This window comes from Thamnophis elegans, chromosome Z (assembly GCF_009769535.1).
Source record: "Thamnophis elegans isolate rThaEle1 chromosome Z, rThaEle1.pri, whole genome shotgun sequence".
NCBI lineage: Eukaryota > Metazoa > Chordata > Lepidosauria > Squamata > Colubridae > Thamnophis > Thamnophis elegans.
The window spans coordinates 75,415,698-75,433,128 of NC_045558.1; the positions used below are offsets into that span (position 1 = coordinate 75,415,698).

At 39.4% G+C, this 17,431-nt stretch overlaps 1 protein-coding gene across 1 annotated transcript; it reads right to left on the reverse strand.

Annotated features, from left to right (window-relative positions):
- Positions 1–1,801: 1,801 nt before the first annotated feature.
- Positions 1,802–12,655, reverse strand: LOC116521188 (trichohyalin-like). Its single transcript, XM_032235880.1, has 6 exons — positions 9,182–12,655; positions 8,227–8,359; positions 6,431–7,380; positions 5,354–5,458; positions 3,959–5,314; positions 1,802–2,893 (listed from the first exon to the last, which is right to left on the reverse strand). Exons 1-6 carry the CDS (start codon positions 12,653–12,655, stop codon positions 1,802–1,804), a joined length of 7,110 nt encoding a protein of 2,369 aa, XP_032091771.1.
- Positions 12,656–17,431: the final 4,776 nt, after the last annotated feature.

Genomic DNA, 17,431 nt, shown 5'->3' on the forward strand with positions numbered 1-17,431 from the left:
CAACAATGAACAATTTTACACCAATATAAACAGTTCATGAAAGTTGGTTCTGTAAAAAAACCTCCTAACTTAGATTCAAGAGAGCATTACTGTATTGTTGTCATTTTGTTTTATGCAAGCTATAATGCCACCTAGTGCCCATATTTGAAATGTAGGTTACAAATTAATTTTCCAAGAAAAATAGTGTATTTTAATATATAATCCATAATCAGTAATCCAAAAGTTTTGCCATTGATAAGAAAAAGTTATTCTCTTATAGTAATTAAACATAATTATGACATTTAGTTATAACAACATTTAGTTCAATAGCATTTAGAAAAATAATAATGACAGTGCTGCAGGTCTTTTGGTGCATTATAGAACCAACAGGATGAACAGGGTGATATTACAATGAGCAAGTGTGAGAGCTCTTCTGGTGTTTGGAGGGATAGTTTTGTCAGGAAATGTGTGGGAACAACACTTTTATGTGGTGAGGGTGAAGGTTTGTTTTCCGAGTTTGTGGATTGTTTTCCAAAAGTTCTGTTGCCAGGCTACGTTCAGAAACCAGGAAACCATCGGACAAACAACCCATAATCTCAGAAAATGAACCTTCACCTCATTCTACATCCAAGCTAGAGATATTCACCACTACTTTTTTTTTTTTTGTTATTTACATTTGGATTATATTTGGAGATTATTTATGTATACTTAATGTAAGATGCTTAGATTTGATTAGTATTTGGAATGGCGTGCTAGCTTACTAAAATAAGAAAGCAAATTAACTTGGAATTTACTTTTAAAGAAAATCTTGCTAAGCTCATTCCCCAAAAGAAAAGATTAGATTTGTTAAATCTGCTTCACGCGGATTATTTTCTAACTTCAAAAGAAATGTTTTGATGACAAAAAATACATCCACTACTCACATCTACTTTTAGAGTGTAAGGTTTAATGGGCAATCCTACACATGCTGTTATGAAAGGAGCTTTCTGATAAAATCTGCTAAAAGTTCTTTTGAAAGAACTTCTCACTGTTGAAACATGAAAAAATTGAACATTAAACTATATGAGATATGTAATCTATAAATGCTCAATGTTTTCATATTTTTTTAAAAAAAATCTGAATCCAATTACTTTTATTTAGTTTATTAGAATAAACAATGTTTATGGAATTTTTCACAGTGACACGTTTTAAAATTTAATTGAATCAAATTAGAGAATACTAAATCTAAAGGCCAGTAATTTTATTTAGTTCTCATTTTATGGCATGATTAAAAAGAATCCAGGTTGGATACTGGTGGTGAAATATAATGAATTTGTTAGGTCAATATTTAAACATTTCCTGTTCTAAAAATCTACATTGGATGAATGGAAAAACAGCCAACATAGTTTTGACTCCTCCCCATGAATAAATTGCCTGAAGCATTTCCAAACCTTGAATGTTTATAAAAATTTGTACCTAATCAGTGGTGAGTTTCAATTTATTTTACTACTGGTTTGCTCGTACGCGTGCGTATGCTTGTATGATGCTTCTGTGCTTGCGCAGAAGCATCCTGGTGAGTGGGTGGAGCCTCCCGCTGCTGCCACTACCTGTTCACCCGATCTGGGACGAACCGGCAGAAACCCACCTCTGTACCTAATGCTATGGGTGTTAATTTAATCCTAAACAAAGTATACCGTTTATGGGGGAAGAACCTTTAAAAATAGAAACATTCTCTCCTTATTTCTTCCTTCCCATTTTTACTTCCATTAAGGGTTGCAGATGACCTTAAGATTGATCCATCCTTTCTCTAACTTTCATTCAGGATCAGAATTCTAGAATTTAGTCAGTTTGGGAAAAAGTCCAAGACAGAGTTTGGGAATGGTCTTCGAGAATTCTTGTCATATCCTCTGTTCCTAATGGATTGCTGGCATTCCTTCTTGTCTAAATCCCTAAGAATTTTTCCTGGCTCCATATAGAACTTTTTACCACCAAGTATGATCAAATCTTTCTTTTGTGCTTCCTCAAATTCACTGTCACATACTGCAGTGCCCTCTTCATTCACTGTTTTTAGAACAGACTCTGAAAATTGTGCTGCATGTTTATTATGTGTTTTTTCCAATATCGGATTCTTTGCTTTCTCCAGTTTGCTAGCTTTATGAGCTTCCTTCTGCTCATCTACTGTATTAGCATGAACATTCACCTGTTCCACCATTTGAGTGTTTGCAACTTCCCCTAAAGTAACATGAGGATTTTTTTTATCATCAAAGTCCTTCATCCATGTTCTCTGCTGATCATTGAGGACTTTTTTCTGTCTTTCTTCTAGCTCCTTAAACATCATCTCAGCCTTGTGCTGTTCTGCTAAAGCTATCTTCTGTGCTTGTTCTTGTTCTTCCAAAACTTCCCTTTGTATCTTGGCCAATTCATTTATAGCATGATGAGCTCTTACTTGTTCATCTACAGCTTTCCTTTTTGCTTCTTCTTGATCTTCAAGGGCTTTTCTTCGTGATTCCTCTAGGTTAACAAACATCTCCTTAGTTCTCTGCTGCTCTGCAAAGGCCAGCCTCTGTGCTATCTGTTGTTCTTCTATAGCTTTAGCATGTGCTGCCTCCAGCTTTTTCATAGCCAGATGTATTGCCCTTTTTTCTTCGAATGCCCTCTGCTGTGTTCTTTCATTTTCCTCCATGGCCATCTTTTGAGCTATTGCCAAGTCCTCTAGAGCTCTCTTTTGAGCAACTGCTAATTGTTCTAGAGACTTCTGCACATTTTCCCTTTCTTCCTTGGCTTTTCTTTCAGCTCTTTCTTTTTGTTTTTGAAACTTTTTCTGAGTTCTTATAAGTTCTCCTAGGGCAGCCTCAGCCAATTGCTTTTCTTCTTGAGACTTTTTTTGTGCTTTTTCTTCTTTCTCCAGTATTTGTTTATGAGTTCTTTCCAGAGCCTCCAAAGCTATCTGAGCATTCTCCTTTTCTTTCAGTGCCTTCTTCCATGCAATCTCTAATTCTTCTAAGGTCTTCTGTGACTTTCCTGTTTCTCCAATTGTCCCTTCCATTGTACTTCCCTGCTCATTTTGGATGCTTCTCTCTGCCCATGACAATTTTTTCAGAGCAGTTTCTGTCATTTTCCTTTCTTCCTCATATTTTTTTTGTATTTTTTCCATTTCCATCTGGGCTTTCTTTTGCTCCTCCAGGGTCCGCTTGTGAGCCTTTTCCAGAGCATCCAAAGCTTTCTGAGCATTTTCCTCTTTCTCCAGAGCCACTGTCTGAGCAATCTCCAATTCTTTTAGTTTCATATTAATTATTTCTTTTTCTCTGGTTGCTTTTTGCTCAGCTTTTTCCTGTTCTTCTTGATATTGTCTTTGAGCATTTGAGAGTTCATCCAGGGCTGCCTCAGCCATTTTTTCCCCATCTTGACACTTTTGCTGCACTTTCATTTGTTCCTCTAGGGCCAGAGTGTAAGCTCTTTCTATATTAGCCAGAGCTTTCTTAGCATTCGCTTCTTTTTCCAAGGCCTCTTTTTGAGCTATTTTTATTTTTTCTAGCTCTTTCTGTGCATTCTCTAATTCTTTCATTACTTGCATCTTAGATAATTCCTGCTCTTCTTGGAATTTTTTCTTAGTCTCCAAGAGTTCTTCCAAGGCTGCCTCACACATCTTCTTTTCTTCTTGACACTTTTTTCGTGCTTGCTCCAGTTCTTCCATAGCAGCTCTCTGAACTTTCTTCTGCTCCTCTAGGATTTCTTTATGAGCCCTTTCCAAAGCCTTCTGAGCTTTTTCCTCTTCTTCCTGAGTTTTTTTCTGAGCAACTTCCAATTCTTCTATAATCTTCTGAGTCCTCTCATTTTCTTTCTTTGTTTTCTTCTTAACCTTTTCCTGTTCTTCATTGAATGTTTTCTGGGTTCTTAAGAGTTCTTGCAGAGCATCTTCAGCCAGCCTTTTTTCCTCTTGAATTTTCTTTAGTGCTTTCTTCTGTTCTTCCAGTGCCTGCTTATTAGCTCTTTCAAGAACATCCCGAGTTTTTTGAGCTTTCTCCTGTTCCTTCATGGCCTTCTTCCGGGCATTCTCTAATTCTTCTAACTCTTTCTGTGCTTTCTCTCTCTCTCTAATTGCTTTCTGCTCTGCTGAATACTGCTCTTCCTGGATCTTTTTCTGAACTCTTGATAATTCTTCCAAAGCAGCCTCAGCCATCTTTCTTTCTTCCTGAGATTTCCTTTGAGCATTTCTTTGTTCCTCTAATGCCTGCTTTTGAGTTCTTTCCAGGCTGTCCAAAGCGTTTTGAGCTCTTTTCTGTTCTTCCAGACTCTTCTTTTTAGCTGTCAATATATTTTCTAGGGCCTCCTTCTGAGCAATTTCTAATTCTTTTAGCAATGTCTTAGCTTTCTCTCTTTCTTCTATTGCCTTTTTCTCAGCTGTTTCTTGCTCCTTTTCTACTTGTTTCAAGAGATTTTCTAGGGCTGCTTCAGCCATTTTTTTTTCTTCCTCAGATTTTTTCTGTGCTTCTTCCTGTTCCATCATGGCAGCCAAATGAGTCTTCTTCTGTTGCTCTAGAGCCTGTTCATTGGCAATCTCTAGAGCATGCTGAGATGTCTGGGCCTTCTCCTGTTCCTCCTGAGCTCTCTTCTGGACTTCTTCAAATTGTTTAATGTTTTTTTGAAGTCTCTCTCTTTCTTCTATGATTGTCATTTCTGCCTTCTTCTGTTCCTCTTGGAAAGTTTTCTGGGTTCTTAAGAGTTCTTCTAGTCTTGCCTCAGCCATTTCCTTTTCTTCTTGTGATTTTTTCCATGCTCGCTCTTGTTCTTGAATAGCTAACTGAACTTTCTTCTGTTCATTCAGGACACATTTATGGGCTCTTTCTGCAGCCTCCAATGCATTCTCAGCCCTTACCTGTTCCTCCTGAGCTCTTTTCTGAGCTATTTCTAACTCTGCTAAGGCAATCTGAGTTATTTCTCTTTCTTCCATTATTTTTTTCTCAGCCATTTTCTTCTCTTCTTGGAATCTCCTCTGAGTTTCTAAAAGTTCATCCAAGACTGCTTCAGCTATCTTCCTTTCTTCCTGAATTTTTTTCCTTGTTTGTTCTCGTTCTTCCATTGTTGCTATCTGAGCTCTTCTTTGATCTTCCAGGGCCATTTTATGACATCTTTCTATAGCTGCTAGAGCACTCTGAGCTCTTTCCTGTTCCTCGAGTGCTTTCTTTTGAGCAATTGCTAATTCTTTGAGGCCCCTCTGTATATTCTCTTTTTCTTCCATAATTTTCCCCCTGGCAATTTCCTGCTCTTCTTGAAGTTTTTTCTGAGCTCTTAAAACATTTTCCAAAGCAGCTTCGGCCATCTTTTTTTCTTCTTGAGATTTCTTCCGTGCTTGCTCCTGTTCATAGATGGCAGCCATTTTAGCTTTCATCTGTACTTCCAGGTCCTCTTTTTGAGCTTTTTCAAGAGCTTCCAGAGTTTTTTGAGCTTTTGTACATTCCTCTATGGCTTTCTTCTGTTCAATCTGCAATTCTTCTAGGGCCTTTTGAATTCTTTGTCTTTCTTCCATGTTTTTTTCCTTAGCTCTTTTCTGTTCTGTTTGCACTTTTCTCTCAATGCTTGACAGTTTTTCCAAAGCAACCTCAGCCATCTTCTTTTCCTCTTCAGATTTTTTCCGTGCTTGCTCAAGTTCTTCAATGGCAGACATCTGAGTTTTCTTCTGTTCCTCTAACATTTTCTTCTGAGCAATTTCTAATTTTTGGAGAGCCTTTTGTGCTTCCTCTTTTTCTTTTAGGACTTTCTTTTCAGCCTTTTCCTGCTCTTCTTGGACTGTTTTTTGGTATTGTGACAGTTTTTCCAGGGCTGCTTCAGCTCTCATCCTTTCTTCTTGAGATATTTTAAATGCTTGTTCCTGTTCTTCCAATGCAGCCATTTGAGCTTTTTTTTGTTCCTCTAAAGTCTGTTTATGACTTTTTTCTATTGCTTCCAGGGCATTTTGAGCTCTTATCTGCTCCTCTCGGGCCTTTTTCTGAGCAATCTTTAATTCTTCTAGGGCCTTTTGAGCTTTCTCTCTTTCTTGCATTGCATTCTTCTCAGCCTGCTTATGTTCCTCTTGCATTTTCATCTCAGCTTGTACAAGTTTATCTAAAACTGCTTCAGCACTTTTCTTTTCTTCTTCTGCTTCTTTCCGTGCCTGTTCACATTCTTCAATGGCAGCCATCTGAGCTTTCATCTGTTCTTGTAGTGCCTGTTTATGAGCTTTTTCTACATTTTCCAAAGCTTCCTGAGCTCTTATTTGTTCTTCAAGAGCTTGTTTTTGAGCAATCTCTAATTCTCTGAGGGTCTTTTGGGCTATCTTTTTTTCTTGTATTGCTTTCTCTTCAGCCATTTCCTTCTCTTTTTGAAACTGTTGTTGTATCCTTAAAAACTCTTCCACTGCTGCCTCCATCCTTTTCTTTTCTTCTTTCATTTTTTCCCATTCTTTTTCCAGTTCCTCCATGGCTTCCCGATGAGCCTTTTTCTGCTCCTCCACAGCCTGTTGATGAGCTATTTCTACTGCTTCCAGGGACTGCTGACTCTGATTCTTTTTCTCAATGGCTTTCCTTTGAAGAATGTGTAATTCTTCTAAGGCCTTCTGAGCTTTCTCTCTTTCTTGCATTGCATTCTTCTCAGCCTGTTTATATTCCTCTCGCATTTTCATTTTAGCTTGTGCAAGTTTTTCTAAAGCTGCCTCAGCCCTCTTCTTTTCTTCTTCCGCTTCTTTCCGTGCCTGTTCACATTCTTCAATGGCAGCCATCTGAGCTTTCATCTGTTCTTGTAGTGCCTGTTTATGAGCTTTTTCTACATTTTCCAAAGCTTCTTGAGCTCTCATTTGTTCTTCAAGAGCTTGTTTTTGAGCAATCTCTAATTCTCCAAGGGTTTCTTGAGCTATCTTTTTTTCTTGCATTGCTTTCTCTTCAGCCATTTCCTGCTCTTTTTGGAACTGTTGCTGTGTCCTTAAAAGCTCTTCCAGAGCTGCCTTCATCCTTTGCTTTTCTTCTTTCATTTTTTCCCATCCTTGCTCCTGTTCCTTCATGGCTGCCACATGAGCTGCCTTCTGCTTCTCCATAGCCCGTCGATGAGTTATTTCTACTTCTTCCAGAGCCTTCTGAGCCTGTTTCTGTTCCTCAAGGACTTTTTTTTTAATAGTTTGTAATTCGTCTAGATTCTTCTGAACTTTCTCTCTCTCTTCCATTGCTGTTTTTTCAGCTTTTTCCTGTTCTTCTTGGAGTTTCTTCTGAGTTTTGAAAACTTCTTCTAGGGCAGCTTCAGCCATCTTCTTTTCTTCTTCAGACCTTTTCCTCAGTTTTTCTTGTTCTTCTATGGCAGCCATCTGAGATTTCTTCTGTTCCTCCAGTGCCTGTTTATGAGCTTTTTCCACAGCTTCCAGAGCTTCTGCTGCTCTTTCCTGTTCCTCCATAGCCACTTTTTGAGCAAACTCATATTTTTTTAAGGCTTCCTGAGCATTTCTTTCAGAGGCTTTTTCTTCCTGCTGTTCTTGAATCTGTCTCTGAATCTTTGACAATTTTTCTAAGGCTTCCTCAGCCATCTTCTTTTCTTCTTCAGATTTTTTCCAAATTTTTTCCTGTTCTTGTATCACAGCCATTTGAGCTTTCTTTTGTTCTTCCAACACTTTTTTATGAGCTTTTTCTACATCTTCCAAAGCTTTCTGAACTTTCCCCTGTTCTTCCAGTGCTTTCTTATGAGCAATTTGTAATTCCTTAAGGTTTTTGTCAGCTAACTGTCTTTCTGCTGCTGCTTTGTTTTCAGCCCTTTGTCTCTCTTCTTGTACTGTCTTCTGAGTCTTGACAAGGTCTTCCTGGGCCAGCAAAACTATTTTCTTTTCTTCCTGAATTCTTTTCCATTCTTGTTCCTGTTCTTCTATGGTAGTTCTCTTAGCTTTGTTCAGCTCCTCTAAAGCCTGTTTACGCATTTCTTCTACAGCTTCCAATGCATTCTGAGTTCTTTTCTCTTTTTCTAGGACTTTGTTTTGCATCACTTCTACTTCTTTTAGGGTTTTTTGTATAGCTTCTCTTTCTTCCATTGCTTTCATCTGAGCCCTTACCTGTTCTTCCTGGGACTTCTTCTGATTCCTGAAAAGCTCTTCCAGGGCTACTTCAACCATCTTCTTTTCTTCCTGAATTTTTTTCCTTATTTGTTCTTGTTCTTCCATCACTGCTCTCTGAGCTTCCTTCTGTTCCTCCAGGGCTTTTATATGAGTCCTTTCTAAAGCTTCCATAGCATTCTGAGCTCTTTCCTGTTCCTCAAGACATTTCTTTTTAGCAATCTCCAATTCATCGAGGGCCTTTTGTATGATCTCCCTTTCTTTCAGCATTTTTTTACCAGCTTCTTCTCGCTCTTCTTGAATTTTTTTTTGAGTTCTGAAAAGCTCTTCCAGGGCTACCTCAGCCATCTTCTTTTCTTCTTGAATTTTTCCCCTTATTTGTTCTGGCCCTTCCATCAATGCTGTCTGAACACCTTTTTGCTGTTTCAGAATCTTTGTGTGAGCATTTTCTATAATTTCCAGAGTGCCTTGGTCACTTTCTTGTTCCTCTAGGAAATTATTTTGCACATTTTCAACTTTTTTAAGGGCCTTTGATATTTGCACACTTTCCTCAATGATGTTTCTGTTACCTCTTCTCTGTTCTTTTTGGATTTTTCTGTGAGCCATGGATATTTCTTCCAGATCAGCTTCAGACTTATTTTCTGGATTCCCCCCCCTTGTTTGTTCTTGTACTTCCATTAATGCTATGTTTTGTTCTGACGCTGTCATTTTTGCTATTTCTACTACTTCCAGAGCATTCTGATCTCTGTCTTGATCTTCCAGAAATTTATTTTCAGAAATCTCTAATTCTTTGAGGGTCTTACCTAGGTTCTGTCTTTCCTGTCCCATTATAGTTTTCCTCTGAAGAATCTCTGATTCTTTTAAAGTGTTTTGTGCACTCTGACTTTCTTCCATTACCTTTTTCTCAGATCTTTTCTGCTTTTCCTGTTCCTTTATCTGAGCCACAGAAGTGTTTCCCAGAGCTTCTTCCACCAACTCCTTTTTTTCTTCATATATTTTCTTTTTTTCCTCTAAGGCCTTTTTATGACCAATTTCTAAGTTTTCCAGAGCTAATTCTTCTAGGGATTTATCAGTTCTTTCTCTTTCTTCTTTGGCCACCTTCCAATTCTTTCCCCCTTCTTGGACTTTTTTCTGAACTGCTGAGAAGTGTTCCTCAGCTACTTCTCCCATCAACATTTCTTTTAGAATATTTTCCTGTGCTTTCTTCTGTTGGCCTAATGCCCACATATGAGATTTTTCTAAAGTTTCTAGAGCTTTTTGAGCTCTTGCTTGTTCCTCTAGGGCTGCCTTTTTAGCAATTTCCAATTCTTCTATGGCTTTCTGACCCCTTTCTCTCTCTTTTACTGCTTTCTTTTCTGAACTTTCTTGTCCCTCATAAAATTCTTTTTGCATCCTTGAAAGTTGTTTCATGGTGGCTTCAGTCAGCTTTTTTTCTTCTAGGTAACTTTCTTTTGCTTGCTGTTGTTCAGCAACCACCTGCATTTTTCTTTGTTCCTCTAAAGCCTGTCTGTGGGCTCTTTCTACAGCTTCCAGAGTTTTCTCAGCTTTTTTCTTATCTTCCAAAGCCTTTTTCTGAGCAATCTCTAATTCTTCTAAAGCTCTTTGTGCTTTCTCTCTTTCTTCTTTAACTTGCCTCTCAGCTCTTTCCTGCTGTTTTTGGACCTTTCTTTGAGCTTCTGCAAGTTTTTCTAAAGCTGCCTCAGTCATCCTTTTTTCTTCCTGCGACTTTCTCTGAGCGTACTCCTGTTCTTCCATTGCAGCTATAAGCACTTTTTTTTGTTCCTCCAAAGCCCTGTTATGTGCTCTTTCCAGAGCATCCAGGGCCTCTTGTGCTTTTTCCTGTTCTTCAAGAGCTTGCTGCTGAACTCTCTCTTGTTCTTCCAGGGTTTTTTTGGTGACTTTTTCAAGCTCGTCTAAAGCCTGTTGTTGAGCGCTGGCCAGTTCCCTCAAGGTTGCCTTCTGTATTTTTTCTTGTTCTTCCAAGATTATTTTAAAAGCTTGTTCTTGTTCACAGAGTGCCTTTTGCTGTGACTTTTCCTGCTCATCTAATAATCTCCGCCAAGTGCTTTCTTCATCAATTTCTTCTTGATAACTTTTGAATTTTTCATTCAATTCTTGCTGAAGAGCTCTTACTTGTTCCTCCAATTCATTCTGATGGACTTGGTGTTTCATTTCTTTCTGTTTAAGGTTCTCTTGTTCTTTCAGTAAATTCTCTTGGAATTTTTCTTGTTGTTGTTGTTGTTCCTCCTCTTCTATTTCTTCTTCTTCTTCTTCCTCCTTCTCAAAAAAGTTACCTTGTTTCCTTTTGCTTTCCTGAAAGCATGTCCCTCTGTTGTCTTGGGCCATGCTCTTCTGTTTTGTCAGAACTATTACTCTTTGTTGTTCTTTGGTGTTTCCCCCCCAATTTTCTCTCCATTTCTCCACAATGTCCTTGTCATTTCTTCCTAATTCTGCAGGTGTCATTTGAGATCTTTGTTGCTTCTTACAAGTTTTTTGAAGTTCACTCAAAAGACTCTTATTCTTCTTTTCATCAACTTTCTGTTCCTGCTTTCTCCTGAGCCTGGCAATTTTCTGAGCCTTTGGTTGTACCTCTTTTAGCAAAGCATAGGATTCTTCATCGTAATCTAATTGACAGGCCAAAGCAAGGTCTTTAGCTGCCTTTTGCCAGTAACCAAGTATTTTCAGTGCTTTTCCTCGCCACTTGTAGGGCTGGGCTGAGTCAGGGTTTATTTGTATGGCTTTATCACAGTCCCTAATTGCAGCAGTTGGCTTTTGTAGCTTCAGATAGACCCTGGCTCGGTTTGCGTATAAGATAGTAAGATGTGGATTGAGCTTAATAGCTTCTGTGAACAAATCTAAAGCTTTAAAAAGTTCTCCTTTATTGACTGCATCAAAAGCTTCTCTCTTCTTTTCATTGGCTAGTTTTCTCATTTCATCAGTTACTTTCAAATTTTCATTTCCCATCTCCTGAGGAAAATCTTCATCTGACTCAATAACTTCTTCAGTATCAATTTCCAATTCACTATCCTCACTTTCTGACTCGGTTTCATATTTTTGCTTCCTCGTGGGTCCTTTCTGAGCCCTTCTTTCATGCAGTTCAACGTGCTCTTGTTTTTCATAATCCATAAACTGATCTTGGTCTTGTACTGCAGACATGGGATAAGTTTCATTTTGACCCTCTGAACAATAAAGAGGGAATATTTTATAGTTTTGGGAATTATGCAGAATTGTTTTTTCCTCAGAAATGTGAAATGTTCTTGGATCCAGTTCTTTTTTGCAAGACTCATGAATAACTGATTTATCTTGGGGATCATTTCCTTGTGTTTTCCCAGAAGCTTCTTTCATTTTGCTTATCTTCTCTTTAAATTCTCTCTGATTACTTCTTTCATCTGGGTTTGTCCACCATTTAATAACTTTCTCATTTTCTGTTTGCATTTCTTTCATCTTGGCATAAGTATCTTCATCATAATCTAGTTGACAGGACACAGAGAAATCTTTAGTAGCCTCCTGCCAATAACCCAACATGCAAAATGCCTCTCCACGGCACTTGTATGGTAAGGCCACACCAGGATTTAATTTTATGGCATTGTTACAATCCTTTATAGCAGCAATTGGCATATGAAGTTTCAGAAAAGAACTGGCTCGGCAAACATACAAGTTAGTAATATGGGGGTTTAGTTTGATAGCTTTGGTGAATAACTCAGCTGCTTTTTTATATTCACCTTTCTCCATTGCATCCAAAGCTGCTTTCTTGTTTTCACTCGTCTGCTTCCATTTCTCATCTGTCTGCACATTTTCATATATTATTTCCTGGGAGTCTTTATTATGGTCTAGCTTCACTTTCTCTTCTTTATTCCTTACTACTTTGTTCTCCAGTTCTATGCTAATACTTTCCTCTCTCTGGTCTTGTTTTTGATCCTCTAAAATTATCTGTGCTTTCTTAATCTTCTCCAGTATCTCAGATTTCTTATATGTAAGGATGCACTTCGCTTGCCTTTCAGAAATTCTTTGAAATCCTGATTTTAATTCATTTAGTACTGAATTGGCCTCTTTATCATATTCTAGCTTAGAAGCTAAAACAAAATCATGGGCTGCTTTTTTTAAACAGCCTAATTTCTTGAATGCTTTTCCTCTCAATTTTAATGTTTCTGATGATTTGGGATTCAGTTCAATGGCTATATTGCAATCTTTAATAGCAGCATTTGGTTTTTCCAATTGCAGATAGACATTGGCGCGGTTGATGTAAGAACTAGAAATGTGTGGGTTGAACTCAATAGCTTCAGAGAATAGATCAACAGCTTTTTGAAGTTCAACTTTAGCTAGGGCTTCCAAGGCCTTTTTATTCTTTTCATTGATTTGATTCCTTATCTCATCAGATATATAAAGATTTTCGTATTCTATTTCTTGGCTATTATTCTGCAATTGTTCCATGTTTTCCTCACTATAATTCTCCAAATTGTTCTCATTCCATGCATCTTCCAGACACTCACTGCCCCTCTCTTCTATACAGATGTCATTTGCAGTAAATGTCAAGGAACTGGCTACAGTTTCTAATGATTCTCGGAGAAAAAGACGATCTTCAGAATTTGTAAAGCTGAAATCAGACCTGAACCTCGGAAAATTACTTGATCCCATGATGAGGAAAAATTTTGATTTAGCTGGATCTTAAAGGGAAGGAAGAATTTAAAAAAATGATCTAAGAGAGGATTTAATCCTTATTCTAATGAATGATCTTATAAAAAATGGGCTTCATTCCTCTCTGCCATGGTCCTACTTCTACTATATACTACCATTACTACTTAATGAAGTAAAACTGTGTTAGATTCAACCACAAAGACAGTTTTGTGATGTCATCAATCATGTCATCACTGGAATCCTCAAGTATTGTGTTTTAAGAATTTCAACAGAAGCATTTTATCTCCTTTATTGATTGTTCTTGAATGAGGTTAATGTTGAAATATGTAATGGAGGTGCTAATTTTTTATAATGCACAAAAATGCTTCTAAATTACTTTCTTTTATAGAAAATGGCAGTGATCAGTATAAGCAAAAAAATACACTGGTTTACTAAAATGTCTTACCAATATTTTTAATTAAAAACTATAAATTGTCATGATTTCAGATGTCAGACTTCAAAATTTGGTATGTCATATTATGGCAGATTGACTATAACAACGATGGTGAAACTTTTTGGCTCACGTGCCATAAGTGGGGGGAGTGCAGGGGGGTCATGCATGGGCGTGCTACACCCATAATGCAATGCACAACCTCCCCCAGTGTGCATGCACGCATGACGGGCACTCCCCCCATTTTTTGCAAGCTTTTTCCACCCTCCCTAGTCTCCAGAGGCTTTATAGGAGCCTGGGGAGGGCAAAAACAGCCTCCCCCGCCCCCTGGAGGCCCTCCGGAGGCTTCAGGGACCTTCAGGAGGCTTCCCTGAAGCTTCTGGAGGGCTTAAATCGACCCTACAAGCAAACCAGAAGTCTGTTCCCGAACTTCCCATTTTCCAATAGGACCTGGTTTTTTTGTACTCCAGAGGCTTCAGGAGCTTCCGTGAAGCCTCCGGAGGGCCTCCGGGGGGGCAGGGAGGCTCTTTTTGCTTCAGGGACCTTCAGGAGGCTTCCCTGAAGCTTCCGGAGGGCTTAAATCGATCCTACAAGCAAACCAGAAGTCTGTTCCCGAACTTCCCCTTTTCCCATAGGACCGGGTTTTTTTGTACTCCAGAGGCTTCAGGGAAGCTCCTGAAGCCTCCGGGGGGGGGGGGGGGCGCAGGGAGGCTCTTTTTGCCCTCCCCAGGCTCTTATAAAGCCTCTGGAGCCTAGGGAGGGTGAAAAATGGCTTTAAAAAATGCTGAACTGAGCTAGCAAGTGCGCACATGCACGTTGGCCAGCTGACAGGGCAACACCTCCCGTGCCCTGACAAATGGCTCCGTGTGCCACTTGTGGCACGTATATCATAGGTTTGCCATTTGGGGACTATAAGGTGTGAAAATCAAACGCTATATGTGGCATGGATACGGCTAAAAAAATCTTTTTTTTTTTTGGCACATCAGCCTTAAGTTAGACTTAAGTAGTTGAAAATGAAGCTTGGTTAAGAAATCAGTTTCTGAATGATCAATAGTTTATACTCACCCAGAACCAAGTTGATCGCACAGCTTCATTTCTGGCTGACTTATGCCCAAGAAATATTGTATGAGAAACTAATATAAAGGGACAAGATGTTATAGAACCGAATAAAGGCAATCTGATCTTGTTGAGATGATGAATTCCAATATAGGTATAATTAAATATGAAGCATTTAAATTGTACATGAGAAATTGAAATGGTGCCCATGTGAAGCGTTTTTGGGAACATATTTTTGTGGTAGTTTTATGATTTGTGGGGACAGTTTTATTTAGGTCTTATTGATTTTTTTAAAGTATCGCTAATCATAAGCCTGGAGACACAGTGGCTCAGTGGCTAAGATGTTGAGCTTGTCAATCAGAAAGGTTGGCAGTTCGGATCTCTAATGCTGCGTAATAGAGTGAACTCCAATCATTACTTGTTCAGCTTGCGCAACCTAGCAGTCTGAAAGCATGTAAAAATGCAAGTAAAAAAACAGGGACCACCTTTGGTGGGAAGATAACAGTGTTCCGTGTGCCTTTGGCATCTAGTCATATCGGCCCCATGACCACAGACGTCTTTGGACAACACTGGCTCTTCGGCTTTGAAACGGAGATGAGCACTGCCTCTTGGAGTCAGGAACGACTAGCACATATGTGTGAGGGAAACTTTTACCTTACCTTTAATCCTTAGACCCTTTTAACACATGCATCAAGGGTTTTAATGATTTAGGCCAGTGATGGCAAACCTTTTTTGGCTCAGATGCCATAAGGGGGGAGCATATGGGGGTTGTGCGTGGGCTTGCCGCACCCATAATGAAAGTGCAACACACACCCAGTGCGCATGCATGTATGAGAGAAGCGACACCCCATTTCTTGCATGGTTTTTTCTCCCTCCCCACACTCCAGAGGCTTTATAGGAGCCTGGGGAGGGCAAAAACAGCCTCCCCCCCCCCCCGTGAGGACCTTCAGGACCTCCCTGAAGCCTCCGGAGGACTATAAACCACTTCCTGAAGGTCCCTGAAGCCTCCGGAGGACTTAAACCAGCCCTACGAACTTCTGGTTTGCCCATAGGGCCGTTTTTTTGCGCTCTGGAGGCCTCAGGGAAGCTCCTGAAGCCTCTGGAGGGCCTCAGGGGGGTGGGGGGGCTCTTTTCACCCTCCCTAGGCTCCTATAAAGCCTCTGGAGGCTGGGGAGGGCGAAAAATGGCTTTTAAAAATGCTGAACTGAGCTGGCCAGCACATGCATGTGCACTGGCCAGTTGACAGGGCAACGCTTCGTGTGACCTGACAAATGGCTCCGTTTGCGCACATGTGCCATAGGTTCGCCATCTCGGATTTAGGCCAATTAACCACTGAAAGATCCCCTCCCCCATGGACTGATGTTCTACAGTTCCCTCCAGAACAATAAAATTGTGTTCCCCCTGCCTCTTAATGGGTGTGGTATGCCAGATGGATGTTATCACACATGAAGAAAACTTGGTAGTTAAAGGGGGGGAGGGATAGGATACAAAATGTAAGTCAATGAAAACTACATGCTTCCAAATCCCAACTACACTAATTGGTTCTTGCTGTACCAACCTGGGAATAAAAGCCATCAGTTGGAGACCTTGATAAAAGCCATTTGGACACAATAACTGTAAAAGATCGAAGGATGGACAAGATGTGAGGCGGGTGAGGTGAGTTGAACAGCAATTTATTATAAACGCAGCAAGTAATTATGTAGAGACAGGATTCAGCACCTCGCCCTGCTTGACAGCTATTTATATGGGAGTTGTCAAGCAGGGCGGCCAATGGGAGTGCTTCTGGCAGCCCGCGCTCAGCCAGCCGCGCTTTAGCCAATCAGGCGCGGCTAGGCTGTTGCCAGCTGTCAGTCGTAAGTCGAAGACTTGTAGCCGGAGGACTTAGCAATAAACAACCATTATTATTGTCCAAATGGAAAACAATTTGGTTTATTTCTTTGTTAAACCTGTTTCAATTTCAGTTGATTTTAGTTTAGCAGGAGGGAAATAGTTTATGACTGCTAAGAGCCGAGGTGGCGCAGTGGTTAGGGTGCAGTAATGCAGGCCACTTCAGCTGACTGTTATCTGCAATTCAGCGGTTCTAATCTCACTGGCTCAAGGTTGACTCATCCTTCCATCCTTCCGAGGTGGGTGAAATGAGGACCCAGACTATGGGGGTGATATGCTGACTCTGTAAACTGCTTAGAGAGGGCTGAAAGCCCTTTGAAGCGGTATATAAGTCTAATTGCTATTGCTATTGCTATGCAGAAAAACTCTTCATTCATGACTGCAAACAAAAATAGCAACCCTCAGAATCATCTACATTTCTGAAAGACATTTTAAAACAGAAACAAAGGTGAAGATAAATGCTTATAATTCAGCATTTTGTGTTTTGTTTGGCTTTACGCTTATTTTTGTTAGGGTGCGATATGCGTGATTTTGCCTGTTTCTTGAATAGTAACAATTTTTGTTTCTGCAAAATAGACACTGCAGGGATTTGGGGTAGAAATGCATGATTTGACTTTTAGTATTTAGATGTCACCAATTATCTATGAGCCTCATTAATTTCATAAATAATATCTGTGCCACATTAGTTGACTTGTGAATGAATATTTCAGCAAAAACCAAAATGGATTAAAACTGAGGTATTGTGTTTTGAATTCAGAGTTTAAATTCTTATTTCACTGTGTAGTTTACTTTTTTATATTCTAGTTTATTATGTTGAACAATGATTTTGTTCACTCTCAACCCCCCTCCCCGCCCCTGAAGGGATAAGGAAGAATGTTTAATTCTTAAGATCTGATTCTATTTTATAGGCCATTCTCTCTCCCCCTCGCCCCTCTTTGCTTCTTTTTTCATTATTATGTCAATGCTGAGGTTGTATTTTTAGCGGTTCGGTTATATATGGGGTGCGTTTGATTAGAAGTTAAGGCACCAGGCTAGAAACCGTGAATTCTAGTCCTACATTAGTCTGACCTCGAGGAGTCACTCTCTCACTCCAACCAATCCTAGCAAGGATCTTATGAATTAAATATTATTAGATATTATTAGATATGTATTAGATATGTTCGTACCTTGAGTTATTTATAAAAGCAATAAAGGCGGGATATAAATAAATAAATGAACAGATAAACCAATCTGTATCCTTTTCCTAACACACCCTGAAAAGCAAATTCGAAAATGTGGGGTTTTATTATGAAAAATAATTCGCGCTACCTTGCTTGAAATAAAGTAGCCCCGTAAGACCAGAGGGCTCCAAACTCGTCAACTTTAAGACTTCTGAACTTCAACTCCCAGAATTCTGGGAGAAA

Coding starts and splice junctions, on each gene's coding strand:
- LOC116521188 (XM_032235880.1), bottom strand. CDS start 12,655: ATGGGATCAAGTAATTTTCCGAGGTTCAGGTCTGATTTCAGCTTTACA. Junction 8,360..9,181: donor AAGAAATGTTGATGGGAGAA/GTAGCTGAGGAA, acceptor AAGATGGCTGAG/GTAGCCCTGGAAGAGCTTTT. Junction 5,459..6,430: donor CTGTGGAGGAGCAGAAAAAG/GCTCATCGGGAA, acceptor AGAATTCAAAAG/GCCCTAGAAGAATTGCAGAT.